General features: G+C 35.2%; 1 protein-coding gene across 1 annotated transcript in view; it reads left to right on the forward strand.

The window, feature by feature from the left end:
• LOC145981955 (uncharacterized) overlaps window positions 1-22,653 on the forward strand; it is a 139,441-nt gene that overhangs the window by 103,074 nt on the left and 13,714 nt on the right. Inside the window, exons 6-10 of the mRNA XM_083115452.1 lie at window positions 5,482-5,655; window positions 10,973-11,118; window positions 13,219-13,330; window positions 18,031-18,099; window positions 21,675-21,818. Of these exons, the coding sequence (XP_082971578.1) occupies window positions 5,482-5,655; window positions 10,973-11,118; window positions 13,219-13,330; window positions 18,031-18,099; window positions 21,675-21,818 (645 nt within the window). The remainder of the gene's footprint in view (window positions 1-5,481; window positions 5,656-10,972; window positions 11,119-13,218; window positions 13,331-18,030; window positions 18,100-21,674; window positions 21,819-22,653) is intronic.

Genomic DNA, 22,653 nt, shown 5'->3' on the forward strand with positions numbered 1-22,653 from the left:
ATTGTTGGGGAGAAATTTCTAATTGTATTGGAAAAGTTTGTTAACAATAAATGGCCACTAAAATGAAGTTCGACGTTTCCGATTGTTCTTATATTTTTGTTGATTAAGCGTTCCACCTTGTTTTGATATATGTTGAGAGCGATTCCGTTTCGTGGCTAGACGACCATGAACACTAAAACCAATATTAAATCGTGACTACTAAATAAAATGGGAAGGATACTGTAATGGTGGGGATTGGGTGCTCGAGATCCACGTTAATTTCTAAATCAGCATAAGGGGCCAATTATATCTGTGGTCATAGCTTTGGAATAAATGATGATTTTACCACAGTGGCAATAAATGGTGGAATAGAGTAAAAAGAGAAAAGAGTTGCGGGTTTTGAATATTCTTACAGATCTAGTTTTTGACAAACAACCTTTTTTTCTTTTTGGCTCTAATTTTGGCCAGTGCTGATGTGAAGTGGCCATGGACTTACTGGTATAACAAAACTTATTTAATATTTTTGTTTAGCTTCCAAAATTTATACCACTATATTTAAAGGACGCGACCACGTCACAGATGGATATTAAATTTGACAAGCGCATGCTCCCAACCTCAAGTTTTCTGCAACATTATTGCAATTAACATCCCCCTCTGTCCTGTCTGCTTATACTTGTGAGAGATAGATATTAATCTGTCACTGAGTCAAGTTAATGTGGAATGTTATGAAATAAAATACTAGTAATAATAAATATGTAAATATTTTAATTACATAAACCATTCAGTCCTAAAAGCATATCACTTTCTTCAATAATTGACGTTTCTTTGTCAGCCCTGCTAAATTTTCACATTTCATCTACTGGTTTATACAAGGGGCATCCAGAAAGTAAGTTCCAATTAGTGGGACCTTGATTTTTTTGCAAGTGTGGTGCTAGTGTAAAATGTTAATTGCTGCGAAGTAGTGTTTATGAATGTGCAGAGATGTCTGAACACATTTTTCACCCGTTCAAAGTAGTGAAATAAAGTGAATATGGCATAAAATGTGAATTGTTGAAATTTTTGGCCAATTTTAAAAACTGTACTTAAACAACAAAAAAGTACCTTGAAATCTAACATTCTTGTATGGTTTTAGGCTTATAGAAACAAAATGTGCCATCTTTGTGTGTATAGAACGTGCAAGTTTTCCAACATTTTTATCTGATAAAAAAACTATAATGGCATGTTATACATGAAAAAGTTCCAATATACACATTGAATCACATATTTCCCAAGATTTTTTTAACTTCTATCAGAACAATTTGCACCACAGAACAAAGTGGCAGGGTTCTGACAGGAGATAGGTGAGTGTATCTACCATCACACCGGAGCCGCCGAATCATCAGTATTTGTGGCGCGAAAAGTATTTTGAATTACCGAGCTAAGTTGTGTGATTTTGACAGGGATTGAGTGCTCACCTACCACTACAGGGGAGTCGTAGCATCCCCATTTGTAGAGCGAGAAATAATGGAAAATAACTTCCTTAAAAATCGGTTTGAACATATCAAACTGTCACAAAAATACGTAGACAATGTGAGCTACATATGAAAATGATAGTTCAAAAGCACAATGGAAGTGTACGTTTTGGTATATTTGGCAGGAAAATCTAAAATAAAATCACAAATTTTGGAAAATATAACACTAAAAAGTAAAAAAAAAAAGATAATGCCAATTTTTGGTACCGTAATATATCAGTATATATAATGTGAGATTGATTGATTGATTTAGAATTTGTAGGTGAGCTGCCCAGTATGAACCCTTCAGTATATATCGGGAAAACTCCCCTTATCTAAAAACCCTTACCGTAAGATTAAAAAGGGGTATGGAAAATAACTTTGTCAAAATAACTTCCAAGGTATCAAACTCTCACAAAGAGGCATAGCCCATGAGACCTAAAATTTGAAACATTACTTTAAAAATGCCATGAAAGTATAAATTTAGGTATATTCCCCAGAAAGGCATTAAAATGAAAATGTGAATTTCGGAGGGGGGAGAATGGCACCAATTTAGAAAAAAAAAATTATGAAAAATCAAGATCCCTACCAATTAGGCATAAATAACACAAGAATATCAGTAGTATTTTATTTTACTTAGTTTATTTAGTTTATAATTGTCAGGGAAAAATGTAAATTTTGTCCTGGAAAACCTGGAAAAGTCAGGGAATTTCATATCTGCTTGTTTGTAGCCACCCTGTGAAAAATGTGTGGTTTTAATGTTGGCTGTCCCAATTATTTTGTGTATTATTCACACCACAGTTTTTGAGCCTAAATATTTTGGTAAAAAGTGTGCATTATAGATGATTAATCCTGATCTGGGCAAGATAATTTTGTAATGTGTTGGGGCAAGCAGTGTCTGTCAGACACTGCATTGTTTTAAATGGATCTTGACCTTCTAATGCGATATTTTTATGTTGCATCGCTGTGGAAATAAGCGAGTAACATGATATTTAACCTAATCATCATTATGTCCCTAAATCCATCATATTCATCATCATCATCGTAATTTTTTTTTGCAGTATAGTTATGAAACATGTTAGGGCGGAAGATAGTGTGAGGAAATTGTTTTATTTGCTCATATATTTTTTATTTCTTTTATTTTAGCATTAATAATATTTTTATGTGATGTCTTATTAAATACTTTTATTTTTTATTAAACATTTGTTAATACATATGCAAATAATATTACAACTTTTGTTTATATGTTTACAAACTTCGAATTAAAATATTGCTGCAATAATTATGTAAGTGAAATGGAAAACTTTTTTTAGTCTGACCTTCTTTATCAAACAAAGTCAAATATTGTGAAATGAGAGAAAAGAAAGATACAAAGAAAATCAGAAAAATATCATGTTCGCAGAAAGTATTGTTTGGAGTATGTGACAAAAAAATATAAGCAACAGTGTCAGACAGACACTGGTTGCCCAGTTGAGGGTTAAATACGGTAATAACTTTTCTTATGTACTGTCAATTATGTGTTGAAAATAAGTGTTTAATGGTGGCATATTCTGAAAATCTGATGTGTTTACCACAATGATTCATATTTATTGTATATATTTATAGTATATTAATGAGATATAATAGAATTAAAACAGACTGATGCTTCTTGAGTAAAGATAATATCATTATTGTGGCAGCATTGCCAGCTTCGGAAAAATGTGCAGAATTTTGCTTCTAGCGTCGGCCCTATGGAAGCTGGATGGACCAACTTTGGAGAGATGCACAACAGAAGACCACTCAATGAGGATATGTAATGCTTGTGCCACAACTTTTTTTAAAAAATGGTAATTAAGGCATTAGGAAATTTTGTGTAATTACGGAAAATTTCGAAGTTTGGGCATTTGCCCCACACCCTTCCCTGGACCCTTAATTGTCGAATGTTACTTAAATGTTGATTTTTACTCATTCTTAAATTTTGAATTTAATTTTTTGAAAGAGATGCAGTGTTTGAGCAGTTATATATAGCCTCTTTATCTTCAATTTATTCCATAGTAACAAAGGGAAACAAAGGTATTTTTCAAATGGGGCTTGTTAATAATAATAATATTAATATACAATAATAACAATGATGTATTGTAATTGGAGTATGTAATATCTTTAGAGGCATACTAATGAACAAAAAAGACAGATCTGAAATATAGTATATAGTTTTCAAGAAATGGCATGTTAATTGCTGTCATGCGCTACCATGTGGTCTGGCAAATTTTGAATATTGGGTACTTGCCCCAATGTTCCCACCCTGAACCCTAATGGTTGGACATTGCTTAAAATGTTGCTTTTTACTTATTCTTGCTTGTAGAATTTTAATTTTTTGAAAAGATGTAGTAGTTTAGAAGTTATAGCCATTTATATGAATCTATCCCATAATAATATGCAGGTAACAAAAGGGAAATAAGGACTTTTCCAAACTTCGCTTGTTAATAATAGTACCAATAGCTATATTGTTTTGTAATTCGAATATGTCATACCTTCATATGTATACTAAAGATAAAAAAAGACAGAACTGATACATCATGTGGAGTTTTCAAGAAATTGTTAATTAATTGCTGCCATGCACAGGTGGCAAAACAGGCTTCTTTGAACGACTATTGTGCTGAAATGACTCACCAATGAGAAAAAATATTACTGAGAATAGTTGAATGTTTTGATGCAGTCTATACATTGCTTTGGATCGTGGCTGCCATTAAAATGATACCCTGTATATAAAAGACTCTTTCAGTCACCTGACATTTATGACCTTTGCTATATTGGTGCTGTTTGTCTGTAGATCGTGTGCACATAATAGATAGCAAGTTGGCAGACTTAAGGGTCAAAACCATATAATCCTTAACCACAATAGTCTGTTTATGCAGGTGAGTGGGATTGGTGCAATCACTTTCTTCTTTGATTAGTACCTCAGCTCAGGAACAATTAACAGCCTGCTTTGCTAACTCTTAACAGATGGGAGCCCCTTCTGCCTGTAACACTCTTGATACTGGTTTAACAAATGTGCAGTGCTGGACAAGAAATTTCACAGAAGGAAAACTATTTATCATGCAGAATTAACTTTTTTTTCATTATGTGATCGCAGGGTCCTACAACCATGTAAACTTTTCTTGATTTCAGTCTGGTAATTTGTCACATTTTTTAAAAAAAATGGATTACACAATATAAAACATAGGTACTGGTAAGCAGAAAGCTAGGTAAATGTTGTTTTATTGTAGAGAGTGTATGCCCATCCCACTGTCTGAAACCATTTTTGGCACTGGGCACTAAAGACTGATCAAACAGAGGTGGAAAGAAGAAACAGTTTCTCTGAAGATGGTCTTTTCTGGTACATTAATTTCAAGAAACTAGGATACATATCCCTTGCTAGAACAAATAGATTACTTAGGAATAGATGGTAACACCACTATTTTTTTTTGCATCTCCATAGTATGTATTAATGATATTTTATGATAAACTATGGAACAATAGCAATACATTGTGCTACTGCATTTTAGAATTTTTCTATTCAATTCAGAGTAATTGATTGATTGATTGATTTGGTGTTTTAAGTCCACTTTATGCACAGGAAGGCTAACCAGTTTGCATTGCATTGACAGTTTTGGTGCATACCATGTTGTGCTATGCAAACTGCTGACTCCATAGGCAGATGGAACTTCCTATTTCCTGAATACCTCAGGAGGTTTGCATAGCACAACACTGTGCATAATTAACATACCACAGAGGTTGAGACAACTGAGATAAACAAGTGAATGCCCTGGTCAACATGAAGCATTCAGAGAGGCTTTTAAAATAAAATATAACCTTATGGATTGATACGATACTACTGATACCAGTTACACCTAAATGTGAGCTTGCTTAGCTCTGATCTTAATTTCTCTTTTTTTGTCCAATGAAGCAACCAAAGGAATTCTTTATAATAGCATAAAAAACTGTGTGTTCACTTTGTACTTTTTGTACCTTATGTAACTTTCAACTTTTTCAGGTTGAAAATCAGGAACTGATGAATAAGTTGGAGGAGTCCAAAAGGAAATACAGCGAGTTAGAGGAAAGATTTTTCAAGACCCTGGATGTGGAAAGAGGTCAAAAGAAGGAAATTGAATGGCTGCATAAGAGACACAGTGAAATGCTGTGCAGTAAGGAACAGGAGTGGAATAACGTAAGTTTCATTGATAAAATTCTTCTGGTGTCCTTAATTTACTAACGTGTTCTTCCAAATGTTAATGAAGAATAGAGCTTGAGAACCTTCATTGTGGTATTGCAGTTATCATTCACACAGTTCCTAAATTCAAATGATGTCATGGAGCTAAATGTAGTGTGTACTTCATGTTGCATCATTCCATATGAAATCACCTAGGTCCACAGCCTTACCAACTTGGATTTTTTCCCCAGTTTTTCAGGGTGGCTGCAGAGCTTGAAAATTGAAAAGAAATTTGAGTAACCAGTTATAACAGAAAGAAGTTGTGGAATTTTTATTCGGTTGAAGAATTCTGTGCTTTATGCCAGTATATTCATTTGCAACTGCATTTTTCATTCCCTGAAACATAAATGAATAGATTGTGATGTTAAAATGAGGTAATTCCATATCAGATTAACCAAAGTAAGTAAATTTTGGAATTTGATATCTTGGATTTGGCTAATTGTAAAGTAGGAGACAGTAAACAGTTATCACACACAGAAAAGAAAGGTTCATATTTCACAGCCTGGTCTCATGTTCACTGTTGAAGGAGAAAATAAGATGGTGTCTGCAGTGTAGTAAAAAAAAAAAGGTGCTAGGTAACATGCATCGATGATAAAGTGTTTGCTGCATATTTGGTCATGGATGAGGTTCAGGAAGGAAAGTGTTGATTGAGTTGAACTTAGGTTATTGATTCTGATGTTCAGGGTTAGATGTTAAGCCAAAATGAAAGTCACCACAGATTCGGTAGCTGAGGGGTGTACATGAGACTGGTGTAGTGGCAGGTACCCTTCGGGTGAAGAGGGAACTTACCAGCAGTAGTAGAGAGGGGAGATGATGAATATGGGGCAGGTCTTGCACCTGAGGGGAGCAGGGTGAGGGTGTTTCTGTGTATTTTGAACCAAGATGTTCTTGAGGGTTTTGGCAGGGTTGGGGAGGAGGGAGGGAAGATGACTCCAGGTTTGTCCCAAAATATATTCCTTGTGTGATCCCAAATCACTGTGATTGATGGGAAGGAGGGGGTGAAGGGTGTTTGATCTTCATAAGGTGAGGGTGGTATTGGGTGATCAATGCAGGAGGGGAGGTGGTTGGTTTTGGATTGCTTGGTGTGGGTGTGGTAGGTGGCTCTAGTGACTTATTTGTTGATGAGAGTGGGAGTAGCCTTGATAGATTAGGGCTTGATGGAGGCATAGGTTATAGTTTTTTTGGGATGAGCTGAGGTTGTGGCCTCTGAGGGCTAGGGAAAATAGGATGGCTTTTTTGGTGTGATGGGTGGGGGGGGGGGGTTGAGAGCTGGTATAGTAGTTCTGAACCCCACACACCACCAATTACGCAGTAAACACTGGCTAAAGTACTTTCTCATCAACACCTGTTACCTAGCACTTCTTTCTGTTTATACTGCAGTACATACATCATATTTATTCTTCTTCTACAGTGAACATTAGTCCAGGCTGCAGAATATAAACTTTTCTTTTCTGTGTGTGATTTATGATAGATGCATGAAGAGGAAGAAGAAGAATTTGTATTTTATAGCATGTTATTGATTGGTTGTCATAGTAACCAGGTGTAAGATGTACGTGATTGAATGGCTTCCAGGCATTAAAGTTATGTTGTTTAATTTGAACCTACATATTTTGTATGTTTTGTGCATGTATAGATAAGGCATCACACACATAACAAGGCTTGCATCTATGGCACAGTTGTACATAATATTCTTGGTGATTCTTCGTAAGAAGAAGTAGGGATGAAGACGTTATGAAGAGTAGGAACAATCATCATTCCAGCATAGGTATATGCAAAGAGAAATTGTGTCCGTTTGATCAATTTCTACGGTAAGAACCAATATTACATGGTTTGTGTATTATTTACAATAATTGTACAAGGGCAAGTTTAAATCAGTATGATAAGGATTGTATCTATGATATCGTGATATTTAGTTGTTCACAATTATAAATATGTTCGGTTTGAATTTATTGCGGCCAGATTCGGAAGAGATAGAAGATTATTTAACAAGGTTTGAACAGTCTTGTTTGGCTCATGATGTTAATGAAGTCAGGAAAGTACCCATACTGATTGCAGTTATGGATCTGAAACATTCAAGGTGCTGAAAAGTATTCTTGCACCAGAACCAGTTAAACAGCAACCGCATTTGACCCTCAAGAACAATCTGCTTAAACATTATGGCCAGAGAATAAACAAATATGTGGAATGTTTCAAGTTCAGACAGTGCATGCAGGAAAGTGGCGAGAATGCAACACAATTTATAGTATGTGTTAAGCAACAAGCACTTAAATGTTGTTTTGCCCAGTACCTACAGGAAGCCATTGTAGAGCTAATAATTGTAGGCATTCGGTCTGACGCCATTAGAAAGAAATTACTGTCTGAGCCTACATTGACTCCAGCAAAATGTCAAGATGTTGTGCTTCAAATGGAACTAATTCAACAGGAAACACAAATGTTCATACAGTGTCCAGCAAGATATTCGGTATGTTCATTTTGTAAGAAGAAAGGTCATTGGCATGTAAAATACAAGTTTAGGAAAAAGAACCATGAACTTACGAGTAAGAAAATTACCTTGGATCAAACTTTTAAGTCTAATATTAAACCTTTAGATGCTATTGTTAGTGAACAAAGCATACATAATGAATTTCATGGTTTGTCTTTATTGCACGTTAAAGTTAGTGATTCTCATCCGCCAGAAGATAGTACTTGCACTATTTCATCGAACACATAAAATACACAAGTGGAAGATGAAACACTCACTTGTTCAGGAGCAAAGAGTGTTACTTTCAAGCCAAGATCACGAGCTATAGATGGCACTAATGTTCTTGTGTCAGCAGAACCATGCATAGTTGATCTGTGTATTGATAAGCAAATTGTACAATGTAAAGTTGATACTGGATCGACAGTTCCTTTGTTCAATGATAAGTCTTTCAAACAGTTGTTTCCCCATCGGCGAACACAATTTACTACACTAAAGTCATGAGGTGGTATAACCGATTATTGTAAGACTTTTCCTTCCGGAACGAATGAGGAGAAAGAACACTTCACTCCCCTCTTAAGTAATAGACTGTTCTGGACTTTTGGCGCACAAAGAGTGCAGTCGGCGGTTAGGTCGCGTCTTTGCGGTTCGTGTTCGCGTGCTCGTTGCTGGCAAAACTTGGAAAATTTGCAGTGACACGAGCAGTTGACATTTTTTTAGATTTTCTTACATTGAAACATGGAATTGAATAGTGAGTTCGATCCCAAAAAGGAACTTGAGCAGTGAACTTGCAGCCTGGAAGAAAGGAAGAGTTGCAGCGTAACCGGATCGTCGAGAGGTGGCTTCTACAGACTGAAGCGGAATGATCAGGAAGTGCATTTAAGAAATTAGGAAGATCCGCCAACAGTGGTTTTGTTAGTGATAAGTGATCCTTGTTTAAGTGTCGAGAGCATCTTCAGCTATTTCAGTAGTGGCCAGAGAATATTCCATTACTAACTTTCTCTCTATGAAGAGAAACCTTTACAGACATGGATTGATGAAGCTACAACTGTAATAGGGACTTAGAAATTTCATGAATTGATGCCTGCAAGCACAGGAAAGGTGGAGACTGAAGTATTTTCTGCATCTGAAGAAACTTTGGTACATTGCGTGTAAGATGATGCAGATGTTGAAAATGTTCTCTTTACTCACAGTTCTTGTTGCCTGTGCACACACTGCCAATTAATGGGTGGGATGTATACTTTCGAAAAATGATGTAAAATGTTAAGTGGAGATCTCCTCCTTGCATCCATGTTGGCCAGAAGCATCACTTATCGTCTTAAGATCTCAGGACATGCCATTCTTTGCACAATGGGCCCAGTAACAGTTACCAATAGAACATACTAACTGATGCAAGAGTAAATGACACAACCCTCATATATTTTATCACTAAGCAGTTGCTTATGTGTGCTCCTGTATTTCTTAGGTGGTTAGGTATGCATCCTTCTGTATTCATATATTGGTTGTGTTTGTAAAATATGGTAACTTAAATTAATTGACCTGCAAAAAATTTTGTTACATATGATACTAGAAAAATGCCATTCTGAAATTCTGATTCTGCCTTCGGTGGGTGTGTATCAAGTTTCTAATTTGAAAATTTCAGTTTTTGTAAATTGTAAAATTAAATTTTTGAAAAGAAATTGGCTCAATAAGCCAAGCATGTTACATATCAAATGAAAGCCTTTTTCCATAAGTTTTAAAATGAGGCCATGCCCAGTCCTGTAGTTTAAACAGGTTTAAATTTAATTTAAACTGTTGTCTGGATTTTTCGGGTCAGCTTTGTCAATTATTACAATTTGGAGTCTCAAAAATCTGCAACAGGAAAAATTCAATTTTTTAAAATATATTTCATATGTACAAAATTTAGCAAAGTCCATATCATCAAAGGTTTATGTACTGGTTGATTTGACATGGAAATGCCCTATATTGTGTTTCCTGCTTTCAAGAATGAAAATCAAGCAAGGTATGAAAGTTGTGTAACACAAATATTAGAAATTGTTTTAGGGCTTGTTAATCATACTGTTTTGCCTACTCAAGTGAGGTCTCATTTGTACAATTAAAACATTGCAGTTCTGACACCATATTAACATGATGATGATGAATACATCAAAGGAAACATTTAGAACATGCATGTAGATTGTGCTAGGAGCCTTTCATCATTTTGTTATGAATTGAAGTTAACATGGCATCACATCTTAAGCACTGAAATAAATGAGCCCTAAGGTGAAATAAGGGTATGGCAGATTAATCGATACTCTTTCTGTAAGGGGTTATGTAGGCGTACCAGGCTATCATTTATTTGGTAAAATTTCTGGACTCCCTATTAGCATGGTGGTAGCATCATCACCTTGTAATCATGGGGTCCTGGGTTCAATTCCTAGTGGAGGCATATAGTGGTTTGGATTCCACTTTAAACTGTAGGGCCAGTAATGATTAGCCTTACTGTGTATAATGTGGACTTGATACAACAACTGAATCAATATTGGTAAAATTTCTGATAATTGTAATAATTTGTTCAGTGTTAAAAATAATTATAAAAATAACAAAATTGCAAAACTGTTGAAGCAAGCTATTGAGTAGAAATACTGGATTGGAAAATTTATTGGGAATTTCACCAATGAATCTATATATATATCTGATACTTCTCTGAATGTATAAACACCAAACAGCAACCTATCATAAGACTGGAATTAATTGTAAAAATGGTTTATTATTTTTTGTTTGTTTGGTTTATTAATTGTAAAAATCAGAGACTTATTTACACGTTTCTTATCCCAGGAAATGCAGACCTTAACTGAACAGTTTGAAAGGAGTTTGAGTTTGAGGGGTGATGAGTTGGCATGCAGGCAAAGTGAACTACAAGAAAAAAATTTCGAGCTTTCCAAAGAAGTGAAGTACAGGCAGGAACTAGAAGTTGAACTTAGGTAAATCCATTAAATGCAAATTGAAACATGTGTTTGCTCATATTTTAATATCTTATTACATGATTGAGAAATACCATATACATTGGTGGAAAAACACTAATATACTTTGACCCTATGGGGGAAGAATGTTTGTTTTCCACCACTGTATATTAGTAGAACATAGCAGCTGTTTTATATTATGAATAATTTTTAAAAAAAATATTCATTTTTCAGTACACATTTGGTACACTAAATAACATACTACATTACAAATATTCTTATTAACCAAGGTTATCTATAATTATTTTTGTCTTCATGGCTAAATTATTACTTCAGCAATTTGACACAGGCCATGTTACATTTTAATTGTACGAAAGTTAAAGCCTGAAAATAAAATTACATGTTATCAGTAGTAAGGTAGGAAGCAGAGATCCTTGGTCTACCATAATTTAGGTGGCCTTGTTCTTGATCATGTACACTTCTGTTCACAAAAACTGGCACACTCGTTTGAGTTGAAGTCCAGCTTCGTGGCCGGAAGTACAGCCAAAGTAAGTGTTTGGAAAGCAGCAGTGTTGCTTACTATCAATCAATTTAATCATATGCAGGGAATTTTGTGTCTCTCAGACTCAAAGAAATGGACTAACAGAAAGATTGCAGCGTTAATATTAATGAACTGGATTTTCCACGTTAAAATCACAGTAATGTAAATGTGAAATATTCCTGAAATTTATTTTGAATAGAAATGCATTTTTTATGCTCGTGACGAAGTAGTTATCACAATTCGTTGGAATGCGAGGGGTCCCAGGTTCGAATTTGGCCTGAGCTTGGCTGTTCTTCATCGTCGCAAGTAGCCGAAAATGGAAGAAAAGCAACACTATATAATGAAAAGGAAAAAAGTCAATAAGTATAAGCGAGACAGAAATTGTGCTGTTGCAATTACTGAAAATGAATGCAAAAAAAAATTTTTTTGGAAATAGTATTATCCTAGTCCAGGAGAAGGCTTGAAGAATAAATAAACCCCTTCCCCATTAATATTTACGATCTTTCAGTTAGCCCTTTTCTTTGAGTCTGAGAGACACAAAATTCCCTGCATATGATTAAATTGATTGATAGTAAGCAACATTGCTGATTTCCGAACACTTACTTCAGCTGTACTTCCAGCCACGAAGCTAGACTTCAACTCAAACGAGTGTACCACTTTTTGTGAACAGAAGTGTACTATGTCAAAGAATCAATTGAATCCTATCATTGGAATTACTTGAAGCTGTTGATAATATCTGCATTACACATATCAATACCACATGTATCAGATGATACTTTTTTGGAGTCTGTCTGAAAATCTTGGGAATTATGCAAAATTCAGAATTCTCATAAAGTAAAACAAACTCATTCACTTTGCCACACAATATTGGTCCTAAATGCAGACTGGTAGACTTACACTAAGGAAAACATTCAGACAAAATCAATGGTTAAATGGAATTTAAAATATTTTTTTGCAATGGGTTTTGGATCACGTATTTATGGTATCTTTCAGGCTTAGTAGAGTGTTGTACAATTATAGTGGAGTTGCAATTTTTTGATTTATATGTTTGCCTACATACTAACATTTTACAGTTTCTTAGCTGTAGACATCAGACACATATATTAGGGTTTTATTGTACATCCTACAAGCAAATCTAGTGTCACAGCACCTATGCTTTTGCACAATAACTGAAGCAATATATATAGCTTATAGCAGTATAGAGACATTCTGTTGTGATTATACATGCTGTAATTTACATCTTGCTCCATAAATTCCATCACTCAGGTATAGGCAGAGTGCCGTATTCAGTAAGTATGTGTTTGTCTTGATTTTATGTTTTACCAAACTTATGTTCCAGCTTTACATTTTTCTCAAACTATACTGATATCATACAGTTTGCAGAACACCCTCACCCCAAGAGAAATACATACACACACAATACATACTCTCCCTCTCTTTCTCTCCCTTCAAGTTTTTTTGCCCTGAATAGTTTGATCCAACTCTCCATACATGAGATGGTAGAATATTAAGATAAGAGATGTGACCAATACACGAAGGCTAAACCATTTCTGAAAATCTCAATGATCATTTTTCTTTAGTGGCCTGCGCGATACCATGTCTCTCCTCTGTGAGGAGAATCTCAGGCTTCAAACCAAAATATCATACATCAAAAGTGAAGCAGAAGCTGCAATGAGGGATGGAGAGGGAAAGGTAAGGAAATTTGGAAACATGGCAAGTGTACTTTTAATAAAAAAAGACGTTACAAACTGTACTTACGTATGAGAGTATGTTGTTCCTATTTTTCTTATTTTAGAACTATGTTTCGGAGATTATCTATCCCCTTCTTCAGGTTCGTATGAAAAAACTAGGTACTTAGCATAGTACCACGTCAAAATGTAATAAAAGAATTGTAAACAAGGGTTGGTGTGGATACATTTAAGATATATCCCCGCCCTAGATGTATATAAAAAGCTCGTCATTCACTAAAAACTTGCACAATTAACCTATTCTCGTGTTAAAAACGTTAAAATACTAAAAAACCTGTGTGTATCACTATATACAACTTGCAGGTTCTGCCTTTCCTGCACAACTCGCATACGTAAGTACAGTTTTTAACATTAATTTTTAATGTCTTATTATATTCGGGAATTGTGAATAATACACACCAAACCTACTTTTAATTTGTGTGTCCAGGAAAACCTCAATTATAAACTTCCAAGAATTGATGTGTAAAATAAAATACAGTTGAATATATTTTTTTTGCAGGAGGACCCAAGATTGGAAACATACAATATATAGGGAAAATGTAAAATTTGGAACATACAATCAGGGTCCCACTGTATATAGACATATTGAATCTTCATCAAAATGAGAAGGCACGTGTATTAACACGTTCACTGCCACGTCAGTCTTCATGTCTGAAACGGGTGCACACGATGTTGGTTATTATGACTGAAACATGTGGCTTGCACTCTGTTGCTCCTAGTTCGCTGTCAATCACAAGTATAACAATGATGCCCATAATGCTAGAATGACAATATATGGGGAGTTGAGTGCAAATAAAAGTGTTTTGGCAATTTATTCCTGGAAAGCATGTCAGTTTTCTCTTTCAGAGGTTCTGAGCATTCACTATGGCAGTTGAAAGTAGCAATTCTATTGCAAATTTTCTCCACTTCACTCTTTTTCTAAAAGGCAAAGAATACGCTGCCATTTGGTCTGAAGTTCACTGATGATTTTCCAGTATTGTAATCAACTACTACTTTCAGCTTCTTAATGATTTGGCCATTTCTCTCCAAAATTTCAACTGTGTTGTCAGAATACTTGGAGAGCATTGTCGCATTCTGCCTGTTCTTCCAATTTAGGATAGTGATTCCTCTACTACTCTCTTTCGCAACAATGTCACTCTTTTTCTCTTTTTCACATGGCATTTAAGGGTGACATCTTTAGGGGACCCTTTTTGTTACTTTTTTTTCCAAATTCCCAGCAAGATTTGTTTTGTCCAACAATTAGTTAGTTCGATGCTTGTGTATGAATTTCCAGTACATGCTGTTCTTTCTGCATTCAAAAGAGGTTCACATAATTACTTCACAACTCCTGTGAGTGTAGTTTTTCTAACTTGAAGACTCTTTCCAGCATAAATTTTCAAGAGAAATGTGTAGCCATGTCCCATACATATTTTGAAAATATTTTTTCCATATCTGTGATGCTTTTGCTTCATATATTGTCGCATGACAAGCCACCCTCGAAAAGGTATGAGTGACACATGAACACACACAGTTTCCCCAGGATGGTGACTGGAAATTCTCCATTAGTTGGCTAAGATGATTCTGAACTTTAACCTGTTGCCTTCTGGACATTAATCTTGTTAGCAAAATGACCATACATAACAGCTCAAAACTAAAAAAATAGTTTCATTTCTGCCAAGGTTGTAGGCTCCCACTGATGCAGTCTTGATGATTCAAACATATCTTCCTTTTACTGCAGCCATGAAAAAATCTCTAGGCATGCCATCAACTAGCTCCTGTATCACAGCTGGGCTTACTCCAACATATTCCATGAATTCTGGTAATTGATGCTGTCCACCTTGGAGTGAAAACCAGGAATAATTGTTGTCACTTCTTGCTACTGGGTCATGTTGAAATTGCTTTTCCAAATTGGTAGGTTTCATAGCAAAGGAAGTAGATGATCAAGAGCATTGGTTCCAGTGCTATTTTTGCTTTGTACAGAGGTTGATTGGGTTATATCTGACCAAGATGTAAAGTGTATTTACCCTATGAAAAACCATGCCACCACCACCGTGGTGTTGTATGGGACTATCACCCAACATTGCAATTTCCACTGCAACAAACTACATTGGAGCACATGCATAGGAATTCCATCCCATTCCTCCTTACAGGATTTCCATAGGCCAGTGTGGGTGCGAGGGTGGCGATGTTGTAGACATTGTCTTAACAGTCTGCATGCACAGAAATCCATTGGACACTCATCAGGGCTTTGACAGGAATGTCATGAAAGGGCATAACACTGATTCCTGTTTCCTGCTCCATGTTCTGATAAAATTGGAAGGATGATCTAGCAGTATGGCTGGATGCTTTGTCCATGTGGATCCACACCTGGTTCGTGTTGGCTCCGTACAAATGAGGGATGTCTGTCCGATAGATTGGCACCATAATGGATTCCTGGAAGTAGGCAGCATTCACCTTTGTTTTTCTCCACCTTACGTATCTCCAACTTCCCCTCGTAACCATATCCGGCGACATGATTCTCTGCCAGAAACTTTCTCGCCACTGATAGTAAAACTTGGCACATCCCTTGCCAGAGGTGCCATGGTACGTAATTGCCCTAATGTTACCATTACGCATGAGATAAATGTATGTCACAGCCAATGTGACAACTGTCTTGCATTTTTACCCCGCCAAGTGTCTTTCGTACAGTTTGCGGCAGTTGAACTTGCGTTCTGCAATGTGTTGTGGGAGGAGATTGCGAACCTGGCCCTTACGTATGCACTGCAGGTCAAGACTGCGACGAATGATGTTGCTGACAGTGGACTTTGCCACATTGACCCTCTGGGCCATGTCACAGGGTTGGGATGGTGGATTTTCCTGGACTGCAATTTGCCAAATTCCACGAAGTATTTCAGGCTACACTTTCGCTGGCAACCTCGAATGACCCCTTTTGTTGGGGAATGTTTTTGCATGAACACCATTTGTGTTTCCCTGGCCACGATATCTTTAGTTGTGGTCACTTCGATGGATGAACCGTTTTCCCGACACTGTTTCACTATTTGGTTGTACAAAGAATGTGCATGGAAAAGAGCCAAAATGTACCCTTCCCAATAATGCTTAATTTTTAGTTGCATTTCACTAGCACGAACGTGATGCTCCGGCAACTGCAAGTTCAGACACAACACTGGTTTCAAGGTTCTGGTGCAACTACACATGTGGCAGCAACATTGCCAAATCGATCAGATATATTTATTTTTATTTATTTATTTATTTATTGAAATTTCCAGTACAGCAGAAGCCATTTTAAACCGGAGAGAAACAACAGTAAAACAGTACACTAGTGTTAAAATGAATACACGAAACAAGATAAAATAAAATAAAATAAACAAAATATAAATATAAACATAAACAAGTCGAGACAGTTCCAAGGTAAACAGATGTGTTTCACAAAAGCATTACTTATGTACAATTTTTTTTTTACAATTGGTTCCATTGAGTGGTCTCCAGGCCTTGACACCAATGGATTTTTTTCCTTTGGGGTCATTTAAAGGCACTCATCTACAGAACATCCAGCATCTGAAGGAACACATTGTGCAATGTGCAGGTAGGATTATGCCAGACATTCTGCAAAACGTTCTGGAGAACTGGAAATGATGTGTGCAAAAATGCATTTATGTTCAAGGTGCACACAAATCCCCATGTAACCTGACTTTTGACTCACCCTGTAGTAAAAGAGGTCTTCTTTGTCTGGACGATGAACATAACAGAAAATTGGCATGTAATGTATGAGTTTATTTCCATATGCAAAAACATCGATTTAGTTTAGTTTCTAATTGTCAGGGAAAAATTTTGTCCTGGAGAACCTGGAAAGGTCAGGGAATTTCATTTCTGCTTGTTGTCGACACCCTGTTACTGAAAGGATGACCAAAAGCATGACCAACATGGCATGGCATGTTGTGTTGCCTCTTGGTTTTTATTAGGAAGGGGACTGATTAATCAGTACTCTATCGGTATTGGCCGATATAGGCGGCATATTGGTGTATCTGTTTATCGGTAAAATTAGCGATTATTATTATTATTTTACCGATCCGACATATCAATAAATATCTGATAATTTAGTGCAAAATTCTGCAATTTTGTTGTAATTTTTATGGATAATCTCCACAATTTCTAAAAAAGTAAATGTCTAAATATGCAATTTCCTTTTCACTGCAGTCATCTTGAAACACACATTTATTAAGGAGGTCAATGAACCTTTCATGTTCTTCGTAGACCATTTCTAATTTTATATCTGATATGTAGAATATCGGTATCGGTAAATTTTATATTGTTACTTTATCGGTATCGGCCAAAATTACATATATCTGCCCATCCCTAGTTTTTATCATTATCCGACAGAACTTTGAAAAAGCAACATTAAATTTTAAGAATTTTAGGGTATATTTTAATTATTCCAAAACAGCAATTTTCTCCTGAGTACAAAATTGTATCCTTACTTTCTAAACTTTGGAACTTCCTTCTGGTAGTGTTTCCAACCATGTAATACAGTGTCTTAAGAAATTGTAGCAAATAAATTTATTTAGTAGAGGCATTTTTAGGAGATGTTTTATTAAAAATTACTAATTTTTCTTTGTTGAAAATTGCTACATGTTCTTGTAATTTAACTATTTTTGTTTTTGTTTAAAGTTACTGGATGATCAGGATAGGAATTTTTACGCTTTGAGAGCTAAATATCGTGAATCGATGCAAACTGTGGTAAGTATTTGGGTTTTTCTCTCTCTAGGTGTATGGGGGAGTGGGTTTGCTGTATGAGTAGAAATGTTAACCCTTCAAGTAGGTATGATGGATATATCTTATAGCGGCAGTATTGCCAGCTACAGAAAGAATTTCTGGAATTTCACTTGTATCGTAAGCCCCATGGACACTGAATGGACCAAATTTGAAGGGAAACATGACAAGAGACTACTCTTTGTGGATGTGTAATGCCCATCCCCAAATTTTAGAAAATAAATATATATTTGTATTTGTTGAGGTCCTTACATTTTATAAGTCCAAATTCTTCAGTTGTAAAGAGAGTATTTTTCATTGATTAGTTGATGCAAAATAATCTACCCAGTTATTTTTAGTGCTTTTTATTTTATTTTATCTGCGACGTTTCATTCTGGTTTCCCAGAACTTTTTCAAGCTACACCAAGATAATGATAATTCATTATTCATTCCTCAGAAGTGTAGTGTTATATGTATATCTTGGTGTAGCTTGAAAATATTCTGGGAAACCAGAACGAAACGTCGCAGATAAAATAAAATAAAAACCACTAAAAATAACGGGGTTGATTATTTTGCATTTATAAAAAGTGGTTATACAAACCTTTAAGAAGAACATTGATTAGTTGATTTGATTATTTTAGGTTTCTTTTCTGCCACTTTTGGTTAATCATGACAATGTGGATGAGTGAAGAATTAATTAAATTGATGAAGAACAACCATTGAGAACACCCATGTCCAGGCTGTGGTTCGAACCCAGAACCCCTGGTATTGTAGCATGCTGTGCTAAAGACTTCACAATGGAGGTCAGCAAAAGAATGGCTTTTTCAGACTTCATGTGATGGTGCAAAACCACTTGTGTTATCAGCAATACCAGGTGTTTCAGAAATAATTGAGGAGTTACAAAAAATTATTGCAAGTGAACTATGGACTCCGTTAGTGATATGTCACAGCAGACGACAGGCTGGGACTCAGTCTAAACAAATAAACACATACTTTTATTCATATACAAATACATTGAGTTTCCCATTGCAATGGGTAACTTGTAAGAATCATGACAGCAGTTACGAAACAAAATTGTGATGTGCATCATACATCAATGTAAAGATTAGATTTCGGACAATATGTCTATATATAACATATACCTTACAGATGAGAATGTAAAGAATAAATTGAGTAGGAAATCAAGTAAAGTGAATGCTCCAAGAGAAATCTCAGCCAATAGGCGCCATTGGTTCAATCACCTGAGGCTACTGGTTTCCCATCATCCATAGCAACAGCGTGGCTGACTTGAGATCAAGTGAGCTTCAGCTGTGCTCGGAACTGGAATGTCAAACTTTTGTATAAAAATGCATGATTTTCTTACTCTGGTTATTCTTTACCTTATTCTCTGTAAGGTATGTGTGATATATAGTCATATTCTTCGAAATCTCATCTTTACAGTGATGTATGACACACATCATAATTTTGTTTCATAACTGCTGTCACAATAATCAAAGCTACCCCTTCCAAAGGAAAATAGCATTGATTTGAATTGGAAGAAAACATGTTTTCTCATTGTGTAGACTCAAATCCTGGTTTGTAGTCTGCTGTGACATCACCACTAATGGAGTCCATTGAACTTACGTTAATGAAACCAGTCCAAAACAATCGAGGAACACAAACAGTTTGTGTGTTGTTTTATTAAGCTGAGAGTTCATATCCCTGAATCTAGGTGACACTCGAATCACCCACGTCATTCATAGTATTTTGTGCAATGTGTCGCATGATATCACAGATGTAAGTGAGCATATCATCGCAGTGATAGAAACTTGACAGGCTCATGTTGATGACAGTGTGGCAAGAAGTAGACTGTCGTGTTGATGTGTGATGTGTCACTTGTGCTGCTCACATTGAACATTTATAAGTGTCAAATAAAACTGTTCGCGTTCCTCGTTTATTCTGGACTGGTTTCATTAATGTAAGTTCAATAGTTTACTTGCAATAAATTTTTGTAACCCCTCAATTATTTCTTGAACACCTGGTATGTTTCTGTATCAGGTGCCTTCAGATCCAGGACATCTGCAACTCAATTGCAAGTAACATTATTCTCATTAACCCATTTAAATACCCTACTAGCAATTTTCTAAAGCTTGGAGAGTCTATGGAAGTTTTTGAATGCTCTGTCTGATGTAAGATATTTGTAATTTCTATGTATTCTGAAGCTAGATTTATGAGTATAGGTACTGCATATTAGAGAAAAAGAAGTCCAAATTTGGGTAAAAATTGTATTTTTTTTTTGTATGAAGAAGTGTAATTATGTACTTCTGTGTAAAATGCAATTTGTCCTGTCTGATTTTTTAAATAAAATTATTTACATTTGAAGGAAAGACCTAAGCCCATTTCCACTTTTATTTCCTGCTGAAACCAACTAATTTCACTTGCTTAGAGCTGTCATTTGGACCGGTCACCCTGACTGAGTTTGGAAGCAGTTTGATTGTTGCTTTTCCTTTGTAAATAATTGCTGCTACACTTGCTCCTTGCATTGCTTGCAGCTAGAAACATTGTTTTCTCAAGAAATATTAATGAATACATGTAAATGAGTTACTCATTTTATCTGCTAAACTTACTTTTAGAAGTTCAATTAAGTTGGTTGAGCAACAAGTTCCCAAGAAATGCTTGTTGGCAATACTGTATTAATACATCAATTGTTTTAGCTCAACCTGTTGCAATTAAATATAATTTACCAACAGATTTTTATATTTTTGGAAATTGTGTGCATAAGTAAATAAGTTGCTTTGCAAGTCAGTCTGATATTTCTTTAGACCCAAACTCTTATACTCTCTCCAAAATTAGGTTAAGATATCTCAGTTAATTTACAAATAGAACTGAGTTAACATGAATCATATGTTGTCACCCTTGATTTTTGCAGGAATTTGAGCAATCTGAGATTTTTGGGGTATTTAATTTAATTTTCTTGAAATCTATGTTTTCAGGTTCTTCATTTTCCTACAGGATACATCTTTAGGCATTTTACAATTACAGTTTTTAAGATGCATACACAAAGACACCGGCAGATTTAAATTTTTTTTGTTCACTCCTTTTAGATCAATTCAAGCATCTACTTTTGTAATTTTGTTCCGTGCCTGGATAATGTATTTCTAAAGTGTCAGTAGCCAAAATGGAGGACAAATTGATATCATGTACAAAATTTTACAGGCCATCAAAGCAGATTGTGGAATAATAGTTTAAAAATAACATATCTGCCAACCATTGGTTTTGCAGACTATGATGATTCAAATGACAAATTTGTTAATAAAATTAAATCATAATACATTGTCTTTTGACATGTCCCATTTACTGTATAGGCATTTTCGAATGAAGATGGCTGAAAACATATAAGTCCCAATATAAGTACATTGTCTTCATAAATATTTTATTGCTTGCATAATGGAAAGAAAATGTAATAACAATTTTCTCAACAAAAATAAGTTCTCATAATAATATTCATGTACTTTAAAAATCTATTTCCTGGAAGTAAGCTGATGAAATTTAGATAAAGGAATAATGGCATTTTCTTTTTTTAGGTAAAGCTTGAAGAAAAGTTGTATGCAAGAGAACATGAGGTTGTCTGCAAAGTGGAAGAGATTCGTAGTCTTGGTCTTGATTTGGTTAAGGCCAATGAAATAATTTTTCAGTTGCAGGAGGAAGTGAGATCTCAAAATAGAGCTGTAAGCATTGTGATTCAGATATATCCTAGACCTAAATAGTATGAATGTAGTTACATTATTATTCTGATAATGTTCTGATCAGATATAACAGCATGTAGTTTCGTAATGAAACCATATGTTTCATTTTCCTAAACAATTAGCCTTTAGTGTCCAGATAGTTGAATTTGAAACCACACCTGTATTTCCGTTGAGGATGGATAGTTGATTTCAACCAGCAGGGCACAGCAGTAATTAATGCATTATTTCTTGAAAACTGTACATGATATTTCAGTTCTGTCTTTTTTTTTATGTTTAGTGTACATATGAAGGTATGACATACTCGAATTAAAAAGAATATATCCATCGTTAACTATTATTAACAAGTGAAGTTTGAAAAAGCTGAAAAAGCCCCATATTATTATGGGATAGATTTTAAAAATGGCTATCCTATAACTTCTAAATTACTGCATCTTAAAAATTTTAAATTCCACAAATTTGCCTGGACCACGTGGTAGCACACGGCAGCAATTAATGTGCCATTTCTTGATAACTAGTATACATTATATTTCAGTTCTGTCTTTTTTTGTTCATTAGTAGAGGCACATAATTTTGGTAAATAAAAAGCAAAATTTCCGTACAAAAGCAGAGTCAATTTTGGGTTCAAAAGTGGTAAATTAAATAAAATTTCAGTGTTATAGCGGTGAAAAATCACATGAAAAGTGGTATATAAAAAGACATTTTGGTTTTAAAATTGTGAATATAACCTTAAATTTGATTTAAAAACTATACTTACTACACAAAATTAACATTTCACTTCTCATAGCATATTTATTTAGTTATCAAGGTATTAAGTTTA

The sequence above is a fragment of the Lepisma saccharinum genome, chromosome 2 (assembly GCF_977018435.1).
Source record: "Lepisma saccharinum chromosome 2, izLepSacc3.1, whole genome shotgun sequence".
Lineage (NCBI taxonomy): Eukaryota > Metazoa > Arthropoda > Insecta > Zygentoma > Lepismatidae > Lepisma > Lepisma saccharinum.